At 43.1% G+C, this 12,644-nt stretch overlaps 4 protein-coding genes across 4 annotated transcripts; 3 read left to right on the top strand and 1 right to left on the bottom strand.

Moving 5' to 3' along the window:
- Positions 1 to 462, top strand: LOC134192490 (uncharacterized). The gene has a single exon (XM_062661228.1). It carries the CDS (start codon positions 1 to 3, stop codon positions 460 to 462), a length of 462 nt encoding a protein of 153 aa, XP_062517212.1.
- A 2,106-nt stretch (positions 463 to 2,568) lies between these two features.
- Positions 2,569 to 10,359, top strand: LOC134191892 (uncharacterized). The gene is made up of 5 exons (XM_062660528.1): positions 2,569 to 2,712; positions 6,693 to 7,028; positions 7,165 to 7,593; positions 7,774 to 7,948; positions 10,009 to 10,359. The coding sequence occupies exons 1-5, from the start codon at positions 2,637 to 2,639 to the stop codon at positions 10,106 to 10,108; spliced, it is 1,116 nt and encodes a 371-aa protein (XP_062516512.1). The 5' UTR covers positions 2,569 to 2,636; the 3' UTR covers positions 10,109 to 10,359.
- Positions 4,681 to 5,938, top strand: LOC134191893 (uncharacterized). The gene has a single exon (XM_062660529.1). The coding sequence runs from the start codon at positions 4,904 to 4,906 to the stop codon at positions 5,609 to 5,611; it is 708 nt and encodes a 235-aa protein (XP_062516513.1). The 5' UTR covers positions 4,681 to 4,903; the 3' UTR covers positions 5,612 to 5,938.
- A 273-nt stretch (positions 10,360 to 10,632) lies between the features above and the next one.
- LOC134191894 (large ribosomal subunit protein uL24m-like) lies at positions 10,633 to 12,411 on the bottom strand. The gene is made up of 5 exons (XM_062660531.1): positions 12,219 to 12,411; positions 12,059 to 12,154; positions 11,826 to 11,929; positions 11,632 to 11,768; positions 10,633 to 11,452 (listed from the first exon to the last, which is right to left on the bottom strand). Exons 1-5 carry the CDS (start codon positions 12,324 to 12,326, stop codon positions 11,340 to 11,342), a joined length of 558 nt encoding a protein of 185 aa, XP_062516515.1. The 5' UTR covers positions 12,327 to 12,411; the 3' UTR covers positions 10,633 to 11,339.
- Positions 12,412 to 12,644: the final 233 nt, after the last annotated feature.

The raw sequence follows: 12,644 nt of genomic DNA, 5'->3' as shown, positions 1-12,644 counted from the left end.
ATGGCCAAGACACGGAACTACACCAAGGCAGAGAGGATCAGGATCCAGGTGCTGCATGAGGAGGGTCTCAGCTGTCGCCAAATTGCTCGCAGGGTTCGTAAATCTCCTGCTGGCGTTGCAGCCTTGCTCCAGAAACTCCGTCAAACCAGTAGTGTGAGGGACAGGCGCCGCACTGGACGGCCAAGGGTCACCACCACTCAAGACGACAGGAACCTGTGCAGGATGAGCTTGCGAGACAGGAAGAAAACAGCAGTAAAATTGCACCAAGAATGGACTAATGGTGGTGCTGTGACTGCTTCCGTCAGGACAACTTGCAGAAGGTTGCTAGACCATGGTCTGAGGTCATGCAAGGCCAGAAAGAAACCACTCATCAAACCTGACCAGAAGAGGAAGAGGCTGGCTTGGGCTCATAGGCACAAAAAAATGGACTCAAAGACAGTGGAACCGTGTGCTATGGTCTGACAAATCCAGTTTCCAGTTGTTCGCAACTCCAGGGAATGTGAGGGTACGAAGAAGGCCTGGAGAAGAGTGGAGCAAAGACTGCATCGTTCCCACAGTGAAACATGGCTCAGGATCCGTTATGGTCTGGGGGTGCATGTCAAGTTCTGGAGTTGGAAGGCTGACTGTCTGTGACGGAGCAATCAACTCTGAGAAGTATCAGGCTATTCTCCATGATACAATGTTACCTGCAGCTCGTGAGCTGTCCCGGATTGGCCAGAACTACACATTCCAGCAGGATAATGCTCCATGCCACACCTCAGTCTCAACAAGACGATGGCTTCAGACCAACAATGTTCGGGTGATGGACTGGCTGCCGCAATCACCAGACATGAACCCAATTGAGAACCTGTGGGGCGACCTGAAAATAGCTGCCCGATGTCACCAGCCGACCAGCAAGGCTCAGCTGAAGGCTGTACTCCAGGACGAGTGGCAGAGGGTAGCTCCTGAGAGGTGCCAGAACCTGGTGAACAGCATGCCGACAAGGATATCAGCTCTGATCCGTGCCAAGGAACTGTGTACAAAATAGTAGCAATTATTGCTGTGATATTGCTAATTTGTTGCTGTTATTCCTATCTCAAATGATGTCTTTTCCTAGGTTACATGTTACTCCATATATTTAATGATACTGTTTTGTTAGTTTTGGGCATAATTGACATTTTATAATAAAAATATTGTGATCTCAGATTATAATTGTTATATTGGATTTATTACTGAGCTATAACTGCATTTCTAACCAAATATGACCAATTTACATAAAACATGACATGTGTCCGACAACTTTTGGCCACAGCTGTATGTAAATATTTGTTACCTCTGGTGCCTTCATTGCCTGCAAACGGAACAGCACGATTGTCGACCAGCAAAATCCTGTCGTCTAGAGGCATGAAAGACTGGAAGCGAGCTTGTACTAGGTCCGTCATGTTGCTCAAACAAACAGACATCGGTTTCCGCTAGCTGAATGAACATAGTTGAACGGACATCTCCGAGTTGCAGTATGTTGTTTACCACTTCTAGGGAGCAAAAAGAAACTTCGGATAGGTCTTTCACGTAGTCAGACATCAGCGAAGGAGACGCTAACCCGTCATTCTCAACATGGGGACCCTCCTCTGGGTCAACAGGAGTACTCATTCGCTTGCGTCTAACTAACCTCGTTCAAAACACTTACTCTGTTTCTGACCGACGCACGGCAAAGAAGACAAGTGCAAGATATGACGCAGTTGCCGTGCGACCGCATAGTATTGCAACAGTGAAAGGCGGAGCTAAGTTTATCCAGCAAGTGGTACCAGGCAACGCCCCTAACAACAGGCAATCACTATCTTGTATTACTAACTTTTTAGAAGTTCTGGGACATCATAATTACATTACCAGAAAGCCAAAGCCCTCGCATCAAGGACCACGCGCATCTAACGACCTCGGGAGCCCGCGATAGGCCGCGCCGAAGTTATGGGCGTATATACGTGGGGACACTGTAGTCGCGCAAAGTCAGACTCCCTCTTGCCTTTGTGCTGCCATTCTCGCCGAAAGCATGACGGCAAGAGAGGGCTTGGCCATGGCTACGCAAGACTACAGTATTGTACACTGTAACAGGATCCGGATATCTAATTAGAAACTAGAAGTGACGTTACTTGTGTTAGACACCACTCAGGCAATATCCAGGATGTACAGTGTAGTATTTGTCTCACTCCGCCCCCGTTATTCCCCGGATAGTCATATTAGCTAGTTAGACGAGGCTGATGTGTTTGACTATTCTTCATGTATTTTACAGCAACTCTTGAATACGAATACAGGCATTCAAATATCAACGATTTAAAAATAATAATAATATCAACAGTTGTGGCCCCAAAGTGTCCCTTGAAGCCACAATTTGGGTCTCATTGTCAAATTCGACTGGCAACACTGGTTGGAGCTACGGGAGTCTTGGAGTTCGACACAACAATTCTATGTAATATAAAATGCTGAACAAACTAGATTCAACTTGATTCTACTGCGTAGAGCAGCCACGAATTAAGCTCACGTGACTCACGTGACGTCGTTGCTACGGGACTTTTTAACGACATGCGCAGTACGATCCTCAATTTGGTCTGAGCAGGCTGAACGGCAACTGGCGTCTGGAGTTCGCAGATGCCACAAGGACGATGGACTACATGCGGTTACTAGCTAGATACGTCAGTTTATGTCTACTACTCGTCACGGGCGTAGCACCGGTGACAGGTGAGACTCATAACGTGCTACATTTCGACATAAAGCGCCTTCCAACGACTCTAACACGACAACAGTAACAAAGCAGTAGCATCTGTTGAGCACGGCTTCGTCTGGCGTCTGTAGACGCTCGCCTTCTCGTCGTCTCGCGAATTTCCAGACGAAATTTCGTCCAAATTTGTCGTCCGCGGTCGCCCCACGTTTATTTGCTCAATTCTATTGTTGTGAGACATGACTAAATTGAAATGCCGCAGTGCATGATTAAAACTGTGTGTGGCTAAATATAGCTTATTGAATGCGAGCAAAGGTCAGTGGGCATTGTCATATCCTCTGATGTATCTACTGTGATGGGTCCTTGTATGGACCGGATGGTGCGTGTTATGATGATTTGCGAGAGTCGAGTGTGCGTCGGTTTGCTGTATCTAGAGGGACTGAGTTACATCCGGTCTGTGGAGGTGTGGTCTGTAGTGATGTACAAGTACGCTTGTACGTAGTAGTAGTAGCCGCAATTAGATCGTCTTGCGACTTCTGTTTTCTCTGGTCCGTGTTCCGTGTTCCAATAAGCAGGTCTAATGCTCGATTTCGTATGTAGCTTAGTTAGTCAATTGTGGATAGTGAATTTTTAGTGTAGATTGTGGCAACTGATGGGTGTTGTTCTGGTGGTTGATGACATAACTGGGACTTGATTACCTTGATGATTGTTATGAATGCCACAAGGCAGAAGAGGGAGTATGAGAATGGCTAGAGTGGAGCTTCTAGGAAAAAGGCGTCCATACTATCTGTCTCTCCCATCGAGATTGGTGACATCAGCCAGTGATATTTTGATATGTTGTTGGTCTTTTATCTGTCATCAATACACAGTATGACTATTGTGTCATTATTTTTCATCAAGAGTCATTGGGCATTGTGTGACTGTTGTGTCACTATTTTTCATCAAGAGTCGGGTGTTGGTTAGGGATACTGTGGCAGCGGGATGCTTTACTATACATGAGGCCGAGATGCTGTACTATACATGAGGTGGGTTGGTATGTGTCATTAGTAGATCCAGGCAGTTTGTTCTGGATTACAATTGTGGGACACCTACTGGGAGTTTTAGGTGAACGTCTGTATCCCCAACGGGTTTTAAGATTTTAGCATACAGGGACTGATGGGTTGTGTTGAGTAGGGGTGTGTATGTGTGACTGATGAATCGATGTCACGTATGTAGTGCATGTGGTATGATGGTGGGCTTGAGGAGTGTGTTGACTGAAAGTCTATAAGCATAGTGTGTGTGTGTGTGTGTGTGTGTGTGTGTGTGTGTGTGTGTGTGTGTGTGTGTGTGAATGGCTTGCCTGCTATAGCAAGCTGTGGGTGAGAACGTTATGAAATTCTCTGTCTCATTGAGTTTGGATGTTAGATGAAAGTAAACACAACGTAAGCGTGTTCTGATGCATTTTAGGCATACCAAACGTGAGCACCTTAGTCTGTTTCTATGTCTATCTGTGTGTCTGTTTGTTTTTGGTTGGGTGTGTTTGTGTGTTTGTCTTTGAGTGAGGGTACTATTATGATATTGTTTGCAGAGGATACTTGTTGTGTGTCTGTTCTTTGTCAGTCTGTTTGTCTGTCCTTCTGTCTGTCTCTTTGTCTGTTTGTCTATCTATCTGTCTGCCTGTCTGTCTGTCTGTTTGTTTCCATGCAGTGCCACTGAGGTGACTAAAACCAGTAATGCTCATGAAGGTTCTCTTGGTCAACTCATCATGAATGATTCCAGCTTCTTCCAGATCACAAGGGAACACTTGTCTAGCCAAGTAGTTCAGCCTAGGGACATGACAGTAATGGAGAATAAGCATAGAACTTTGCCGGTTGCTTAATTTCAACATTTCACAACACAGTCTATCTCCAGCCTTGGCAATGTCAACACAATGGGCACGAACAAAATCTGCTTTTCCAACTGGTGTTCCCAAAATGATCATGCCATCATGAGATACCGGAGTAGGAAAGTCACAGGTATGACCAGAAGGGCAATACAGCTCGCACTTTTGTCACAGATTTTTACATCCACTGAAGATAAAGATGTTTTTAGGTCATCTAAAACATCTTGAAGACTTTGGGTCGGTCCAACTGCATAAACGTCATTCAAATACGCTAGAATGGTAACACTTATGTCTTTTCACTGCCTGACATAAGATTGGATGAATGGCCGCTGCAAAAAGGGCCGGCCCCAATGGATCTCCATGGTGGACACTCTGACTTGAGCATTATTGGTTTTAGTCACCTCAGTGACACTGCATGGAAACAAGCAGCTCTTAAGATCAGGTTTGGAGGACTTGGTCTAACACAGGTCAGACAAGTTTCTCATGCAGCTTACTTATCTTCATGGTGTCAGACTATGAACAAGTTGCCTAGTCGTTTCTCATCAATGTCTGACCTGATCAACTATCTGAAAGAGTCTGAATCAGTTCCAGAATCAATTGGCTCTACTCTAAAGCCAGTGTTTCAGTTATTGCCACCTTTGCCAAAATCAGTCGACAATGAATCAGAGGAAAATCAGTCCATTGAAGATTTCATTTCATACCCACGAAAGTTACAGTATCGCCTATGTACCAAGATTGCCAGCAGTGAAGTTGGTGACCTGCTCGCCCGTGTCCTCTCTGATAGAGATGCAGCAAGGTTACAATGTTTACAGGGAAAAGGCGCAGGATCATGGCTAGAAGTAATACCGTCTTCTGGTAAGCACGCACATAAAGCAAACAAGTTTTCCATTGCATCTTATCTAAGACTGGGATTGCCTCTGCCATTCACTGAATGGGCGAATGTATGCGATTGTGGTCGAGTTATAGACCCCAAGGATACCACCTTTTGGTCTGTAAGTATGGAGGTGGTCCTCTTTGGGCCCATAACTCTGTTCTCCATGGCTGGAGTGAATGCATGAGTGACCTACATATCCCACACGAGAAAGAACCAAGAAATCTATACGTCAACACTGAGGATCGCCCAGACATTACATTCTTTGATGCAGAATCAGGACAAAATCTAGTCAAGGCATTCTAAAACGATACAGCATGGAGGATGGGTTTGCTACCCGCGCAAGAGAAGAGAAGAAGACCAATAAGTATACAGGAGAAATTCTACCGGGAGGGACGTCATCAAAGTGTATACCACTAGTGTTTAAGCACTTTGGTAGATGGGGCCTGCAAGCTGATGCCTTCTTGCACACTCTCTCAAAACAGTGCAGCCGTATGGAGGAAGACCCCTTTTGTAGTGCCGAACAATTCAAAACTTTTTGGATGAAACTGTTCTCTTTGATTCTTCAAAGATGCAACGCAAAAGTAATCCTCAAAAAGTTGTCAAGAGTTTCAGAAACGAAGAATGACATGGACAAGCTTTTTGACTTTAATTTACATATCCAAATCCACTATGTTTTAAAGTATTTCGCTGTGAAGGACTGGTTCATTATAGAAGTTTAGGATGTGTACAAGTAGAGGATCTGTAACAATAAAATAATTTGTTTGTCTGTCTGTCTGTCTGTCTTTCTGTTTATCTATCTGTCTGTCAATACAAACATTTCTTATACAAGACATTATTACAGTCTACGCTAAAAATCAAGTTCTAAGAGAACTAGGACCCTAGAGGTCCCTAAGTCTGTCTGTCTGTCTGTTTGTTTTCTGTCTCTTTGTCTGTCTGTTTGTCTGTTTATTTATGTGGTTGTCTGTCGTCTGTCAATCTGTCTTCCAAGGGGGTTCAGCCTACGATTGTTTTGTTACATATATCCATTGTTACAACATATACCTCACAGCAGCACCAAATATGAGATCTTGCAGAGGAATAGGACTTTACACCCACACACTTTACTTACACACACCAATATGACAACAAACAGGGTTGCATATCTAGTGACATAGTAACAGCTCACTGAACTGCCAGTGTTGCTGTTTACGAACAATCAAGTTGTTGGATACAATACAGTGCACCTGTGGCTCTCTTGACCGAAATTTTTCTTTTATTTTTTGCAGCATCTACTGAGGGTGCACCTGTAGTGAACGTTACACCTAAAACTAGTAGACTTAATGAAAACGGGACAACATCAGTGAACTGTAATGCAGTTGGTCAGTCGAACTTGACTGTGACGATAGTCTGGAAGCGTCAAGGCCGGGTTATCAATTCGAGAGAAGTCGGAAGTGGAGTTGGTGTGAAGAATCCTAGTGGTTATAATGTTACTGGGTTGAGTGAGAATGGGAGAGCTGAGTCGACGTTGAAGTTGAGCAACGGTCAGAGAGCGATGGCTGGAGAGTATAGTTGTGAGGCAAGCAACAGTATCGATACGACTGTTGAGACGTTTTCTATTCAAGGTAAATGTCACACATGCGCGCTCACACACACACACACACACACACACACACACACACACACACACACACACACACACACACACACACACACAATATTGTGACTGCAAGACTGTAACATGTATGTTACTATTGGCAGCTGCTCCCGTTGTTGTTCCTGATTTCTACGAAAAGAAGAGTGAAACATTCAAAGAAGGTAGCTTTTTTGATCTCTTGTGCTCCGTTCAAGGATACCCTGAACCAAAGGTCGAGTGGACAATCGGAGGCCGAGTTATTGTGTCATCGAACGACAGTACTTGTGTACAACACTTTTCTCAAGGTCAATGTGATGGAACGACATCACGAGTGACTTTGGAAAATGTCGTCTGTAATGCTAATTGTTCGGCTGCTGGATGTTCGATTTATGCAGTTCAGCAGCGTATCATCTGCTCAAACGTCACTCCGCTTGTTGTTGTAAAGAGTAGGTTGGTGGTACGGGAAGTGGCTACGAGTGATAGTGGTGTATACAAGTGTCTAGGCAGAGTTGGAAATATGACGGATTCTAACAGCACTCTCATTCGAATTCACAGTAAGTTGTGGATGTGTGTCAATTTGAAATGCATTAATGAAAACATGTACACACACACACACACACACACACACACACACACACACACACACACACACACACACACACACACACACACACACACACACACTTGTTAACGTCTGGCCAGAAAATTGCTCACACGATTGCTTTATCTTCTAGGCAAGCTGAGACCTCTCTGGCCATCGCTTGGAATCATTATCGAAGTTATTATTCTTGCGATTATCATTTTCATTACCGAGAAGTATGGTAAGGTAAAAAAGCGCCGGAAGTCAAAGGCTAGAAACGAAGAAGAGAGCTCAGCCGACAAGAGAGACGGCAACTCACCATTGTCTGGGTGAGTACAATAACGGTAGTTAGTCAGTAGCACCAGCTGCATGTACTAGACATTTGGTATGGACTGATTGGCTAGATCATGTCTGGTGCTACTTTGATATGGTTGGGTTGACAGAGAGGTGACACTATAGGTGCTAATGTCACATAGTATTACATCTGAAGGTATCCAACTAGCATCAAACTTTAGACTAAACCAAAGGTTGATACAGTTTGAGGCTATCGTGATGCTGGCATTCGTGAATTGGCAATGCTAACCTTGCATTTTACTTTCTCGTTTTTCTGTGTTTTACGGAGAGCCTAGAGGTCTTTAACCACACCTCGAGTTCTCATTCAATAAACAACTTTAGAGTCCAATGGTTGTTGATGTTGTGGGTCTGTAAGGTATCAGTCACACCAAACTCCAATGGATCAATTTGTAATTGTGGTTTCTGGTGTACGTTGTCACACATATTCCTAGGAATTTCGTACTTGGTATAGGTTCATGCTAGTGTTTCTGCTGGAAATTTTTTATTAGTAGCCACTTGGCTAAAGGAGTGTGTTCGTTTGTAGCCAAGCACTTTATTTCAGAGCCAAGAAAAACTTTGCGTAAACATCAAACTGCTAACAATTATCTAAACGACAACAGTGACATTACTATTGATTCAAGTTTAACCTGGTCTAACAGATGGGCAGCATTCATCTATTGTCACAACAAATGTAGTAAATCTGACATGCACGTGTTGTGCTCAAAGAAACTTGACTTTGGTATAAGACTGAGTCTACAAACCACACTTAAGCGTTCAATGTCATCCTTCAGTACCAAAGTTTAAAGACTGAGTCTACAAACCACACTTAAGCGTTCAATGTCATCCTTCAGTACCAAAGTTTAAAGGCTTCGTCAAACTCAAAGTCTTGAAGTTTCGGCACTTCTGCATGTTTATAGCTATATCTGTCGGCATCAATGAGGTTATCATTGTCGTCTTAACTCTTTCTAGTTGTTTCTACCATCCGCTGTACTTCCACTCTGGCGTCTTCAGGACCTTATTTCTATAGTTCAACTCTAATTGCGGAAGTTGTGCAGTACGCAAAGAGAGTGTACCCACTGTGTGCATAACATAGATAGAGCATGTGCAATAGATAGGCCTTTTAATGGAGCTCCAATGCGTTGCGGTAATTGCCATTCTTTGCACTCTGTAACGACTGTGCTTGCAAGATCTGATCCAGAGAAAGGTGTACATGGTACACTGTAACAGCCATCCAAATTGGTGAGAAGGCATTACCATTTTATCGCCAGCTACATCTGTTTGTAACATTTGGCTATTTGGTGATCGGTCAGCGGCAACACTGGTTCAGCTTGACACTGGCTGCATGTTTAGCTTGAGCCAATGGGTGTAGGTAGTGAAACATAGGCATTGCAGTAATGCACTGCACTGAGTTAACTAAAGTGGAACTCTCACCAAATACTAAAACTTGCTGAAAGAAAGATATAAGGCCTAGTATCTTCCTGCGGGAAGCTTACAGTCCAGCCAACCACAGAAGTAGAGAATGGGCCACGAGTTGTCACTCTCTGTCCTCGTTTGGAAGTAACTAGTTTAGGTTTAATCATACCAAGTGCTCCTAATGCACCCAAAAAAATGTATTGAGACATGATCTATGAACTAATCTAAGAAGGTTCTCCTTTTGAGGCTCCACAGTTGTATTGACACAGTCGATACTTGCGTGATAAGTTTGAGTCGCAGTTTGTTTTAGTCAATAAATCACAACTTGACTGAATGACACCATATGTTTCACAATTCTTACCTTGAAAGTGCAGATACTGGCCTTCCTTGCAACCAGCAATCAGAGTTCCTCTGAGGACACATACGGGTAGTAAACACGCACACACAGGTACGTCTGCAGTAAACAATTGCAAAGGGTTTTGTCATGAAGTGACAGCTTTCATCTGAGAGATGGTTGACTTTGGTGAGTGTTCTTCTTTAAACTTTCAAACTCAAACTCCTTGAATTGTATTTATGGACCAAATCAATTCTGATGTTTGTCTTGCTCTTTGGTGGCAACTAATACGTGTACTACTTTGTATAGGTTGAACAGCTCGAGCCAAGCGAAGCCAAGGAAAGATTGTCTCACAGACGATGCTAAGTCTGGTACAACCGATTCTTGTCGTGGTCTGGTTACGACATGACGGCCTGCCGAGCATGTCAATGTAGTCAATCACATCTCATGCTAGGATGAGTCGACACTGTAATTATGTTGATTGATGGGGAGTACTTGACCCTTGTGACAGTTCATGGGATATAGTCAGTAGATCAATACCCGCATATGTTGTGATTGGGGATAAAATGTATGTAAGTATGTACATTGTGACTTTAGTGTCACATGGCTTTGGGTTTGACATATGGGGACAATCCACTGCAGATACCGATGAATAACAAACCCTTGTGCACGGTCACTCTACCAACATACCCACACAGTGAATGAGATGGCTAGTTGTATGTATGTAGTGTGCAGAGATAGACGTGATTTTCGAGCTGCCAAACATTGCTTTCAATTTGTTTACACACAATGCTAGAGCTTGTGATGGAAGGCGTAAACACACACTATACCGAACTGCTCTAAGACAGTCGATCGTATGATATTACAGCTGGCAGATGAACGTGCTACGACGACACTAAGATTTCTACATACATAATATGTTGACACATCAACTCATATTAAAACACTTCAATACTCATAAATCTTAATTAATACTTCTGCCCATGAAGTAGTTTAGTTTGTACATGTTATTTTAGTACAGGACATCGGTACTGTACTGTAGCTGAATTCAAGTGCATCTATCTCTAAATTTTAGTATTCATGTTATTTTAGTACAGCTGGGTATCTACAAAAATAACAAAAATTTCATGCTTACAAAAATTTCTGGATGTACAGTATTACTGTAAATCAAGAAAATTTCACCATTTAAAAATTTCTCCTTTTGCCTGTAAATGTTTTGTCAGATTTTAATTTTTGCCTATGCTATTGCTATTGTATATTTTGACAAGTAGCATTTGTAACACCTGACAGCAAGCCAATTGCACTTAGAAACATGATCGCGAGTATTTGTTTTCAGGGGGAGATGTTTCAGGGGGGAGAGGGGGAGTTAGTACTGAAGTACTGAAGGTACACTACACTGTACTATCTCATGACAACAGGGTGGGGCTCCATGCTTGTGTTAGTGATCAGAAGCAATGTATATCCCTGTCATTTAATTTTGGCTGTTTGAGGGAGAAAGCAGCAAAAATTGATGGACTTTGAAATTTTCTTGATTTACAGTATATCATTTCTTTCTGTTTCAGAAGATGCTCAGTAGGTACACTACATGTCTATTACAAGCATGGAGACTATAAATAATAATCTGCTATTACAGATGGATGTCACTGTGGTGGGTGTGGACCCAATTTAGTTAAGATTTCTTCCTCGAAAAGCTGGAGGCTTGGCGTATACGTTCGCTTGGTCACATCGTCGGCTTTAGTATCTTTTCTTCCTTCTGCACACCAAAGTCTCTCATTACATACACCACACACACACACACACACACACACACACACACACACACACACACACACACACACACGTGCTTTGCATGTCTGTCAGTGTACACCACATCACTAGTTTATGGTACTTGTACCACCAGCAGTCGGACACAATCCATTCCAGATGACTCACCTACATATCCACTTCTTGTCTTAAAGTCTTTCCTTTCTGATGCTTCCACGGGTTTGGGAATAATCCTTCCCGTCCGTTTAGACACCCTCACTTTCTCTCCACTTTCCAAATATCTATAACCCACTTTAGTTGCTTGCCTGTAATTAATACTTAATTAATTGTAGAATTTTCTCGACTGTAGCTGAATTACTTACATGTTGCCCGGATCTACTAGAGAAATGTTTGAGTAATGGAGAGGAGCTTCGCTCGCAACATAATTTCCCTTGAATTCTCCATGTGGTGGAATGTATCGCTGATGCTATCATAGCCACATCAGTAAGACTCAAGGCTGTTTAATAATTAATATATTACTATATAATATATTAGTCTATTTACTTATTACTCTATTAATATTAATAGGCCTCTGATATTTATTAGTGTATTGTACCGTGTTGAGACCTTTCACGAAGACTCTGTTGAGAGATCTGTCGACGTCAATGACTTTCCCTTGCTTACCCTTATCCTTTCCTACCAAAACTTCAACCTGATGAGCACGAGATGCCATACAGTTACAAGCAGTAGGAGAATGTGTAGAGTAACAGTCTCACCCAATCTCCTCGCACTACTTTCCACCTTCTTATAGGTTCAGGAGGTTTTCGTTTGATTCCCCTCAACGTTCGCAGTCTCTTCGCAGTAGCAGTCCACGGACGAGGCATGTCTTACAACGTAACGTGCGTTAGACGCACTCAGCCCAGCTGTTACGCATGCGTTATCTAATTCGATGATTGCAACTCGTCGCCTTTTACTATAGTGGATGTCTGTGAGTTTTTCTGTTTGAGGCACACGTACACTTGAAGGGAATCGAGAGAATGAATGTTTTTTGCTGTCGGAGCAGGCAGGATGGCTCGCCAACGCTGTGATTCTTTGCACATCAGAGGCGACTGCTAAACGGGGCAGTTTTGAAGTGCTAGCGAGTGCGTGTTAGCTGACACTTGTGTATGCGAGACAACAATTAGGGTATCTATATGTCTCAG

This window comes from Corticium candelabrum, chromosome 16 (assembly GCF_963422355.1).
Source record: "Corticium candelabrum chromosome 16, ooCorCand1.1, whole genome shotgun sequence".
NCBI classification, from domain to species: domain Eukaryota; kingdom Metazoa; phylum Porifera; class Homoscleromorpha; order Homosclerophorida; family Plakinidae; genus Corticium; species Corticium candelabrum.
The sequence above is the reverse complement of the archived record's forward strand: the minus strand, read 5'-3'. Positions and strand labels throughout refer to the sequence as shown.

What these genes read in the sequence shown, in the direction of transcription:
- LOC134191893 (XM_062660529.1), top strand. Translation starts at nt 4,904, where the DNA reads ATGGATCTCCATGGTGGACACTCTGACTTGAGCATTATTGGTTTTAGT.
- LOC134191894 (XM_062660531.1), bottom strand. Translation starts at nt 12,326, where the DNA reads ATGCCTCGTCCGTGGACTGCTACTGCGAAGAGACTGCGAACGTTGAGG. An exon ending in AAGTAGTGCGAGGAGATTGG is followed by an intron (nt 12,155 to 12,218) that starts GTGAGACTGTTA and finishes CGTGCTCATCAG; the next exon opens with GTTGAAGTTTTGGTAGGAAA. An exon ending in TCGTGAAAGGTCTCAACACG is followed by an intron (nt 11,930 to 12,058) that starts GTACAATACACT and finishes TGGCTATGATAG; the next exon opens with CATCAGCGATACATTCCACC.
- LOC134191892 (XM_062660528.1), top strand. Translation starts at nt 2,637, where the DNA reads ATGGACTACATGCGGTTACTAGCTAGATACGTCAGTTTATGTCTACTA. An exon ending in GGGCGTAGCACCGGTGACAG is followed by an intron (nt 2,713 to 6,692) that starts GTGAGACTCATA and finishes TATTTTTTGCAG; the next exon opens with CATCTACTGAGGGTGCACCT. An exon ending in GGCAACTCACCATTGTCTGG is followed by an intron (nt 7,949 to 10,008) that starts GTGAGTACAATA and finishes TACTTTGTATAG; the next exon opens with GTTGAACAGCTCGAGCCAAG.
- LOC134192490 (XM_062661228.1), top strand. Translation starts at nt 1, where the DNA reads ATGGCCAAGACACGGAACTACACCAAGGCAGAGAGGATCAGGATCCAG.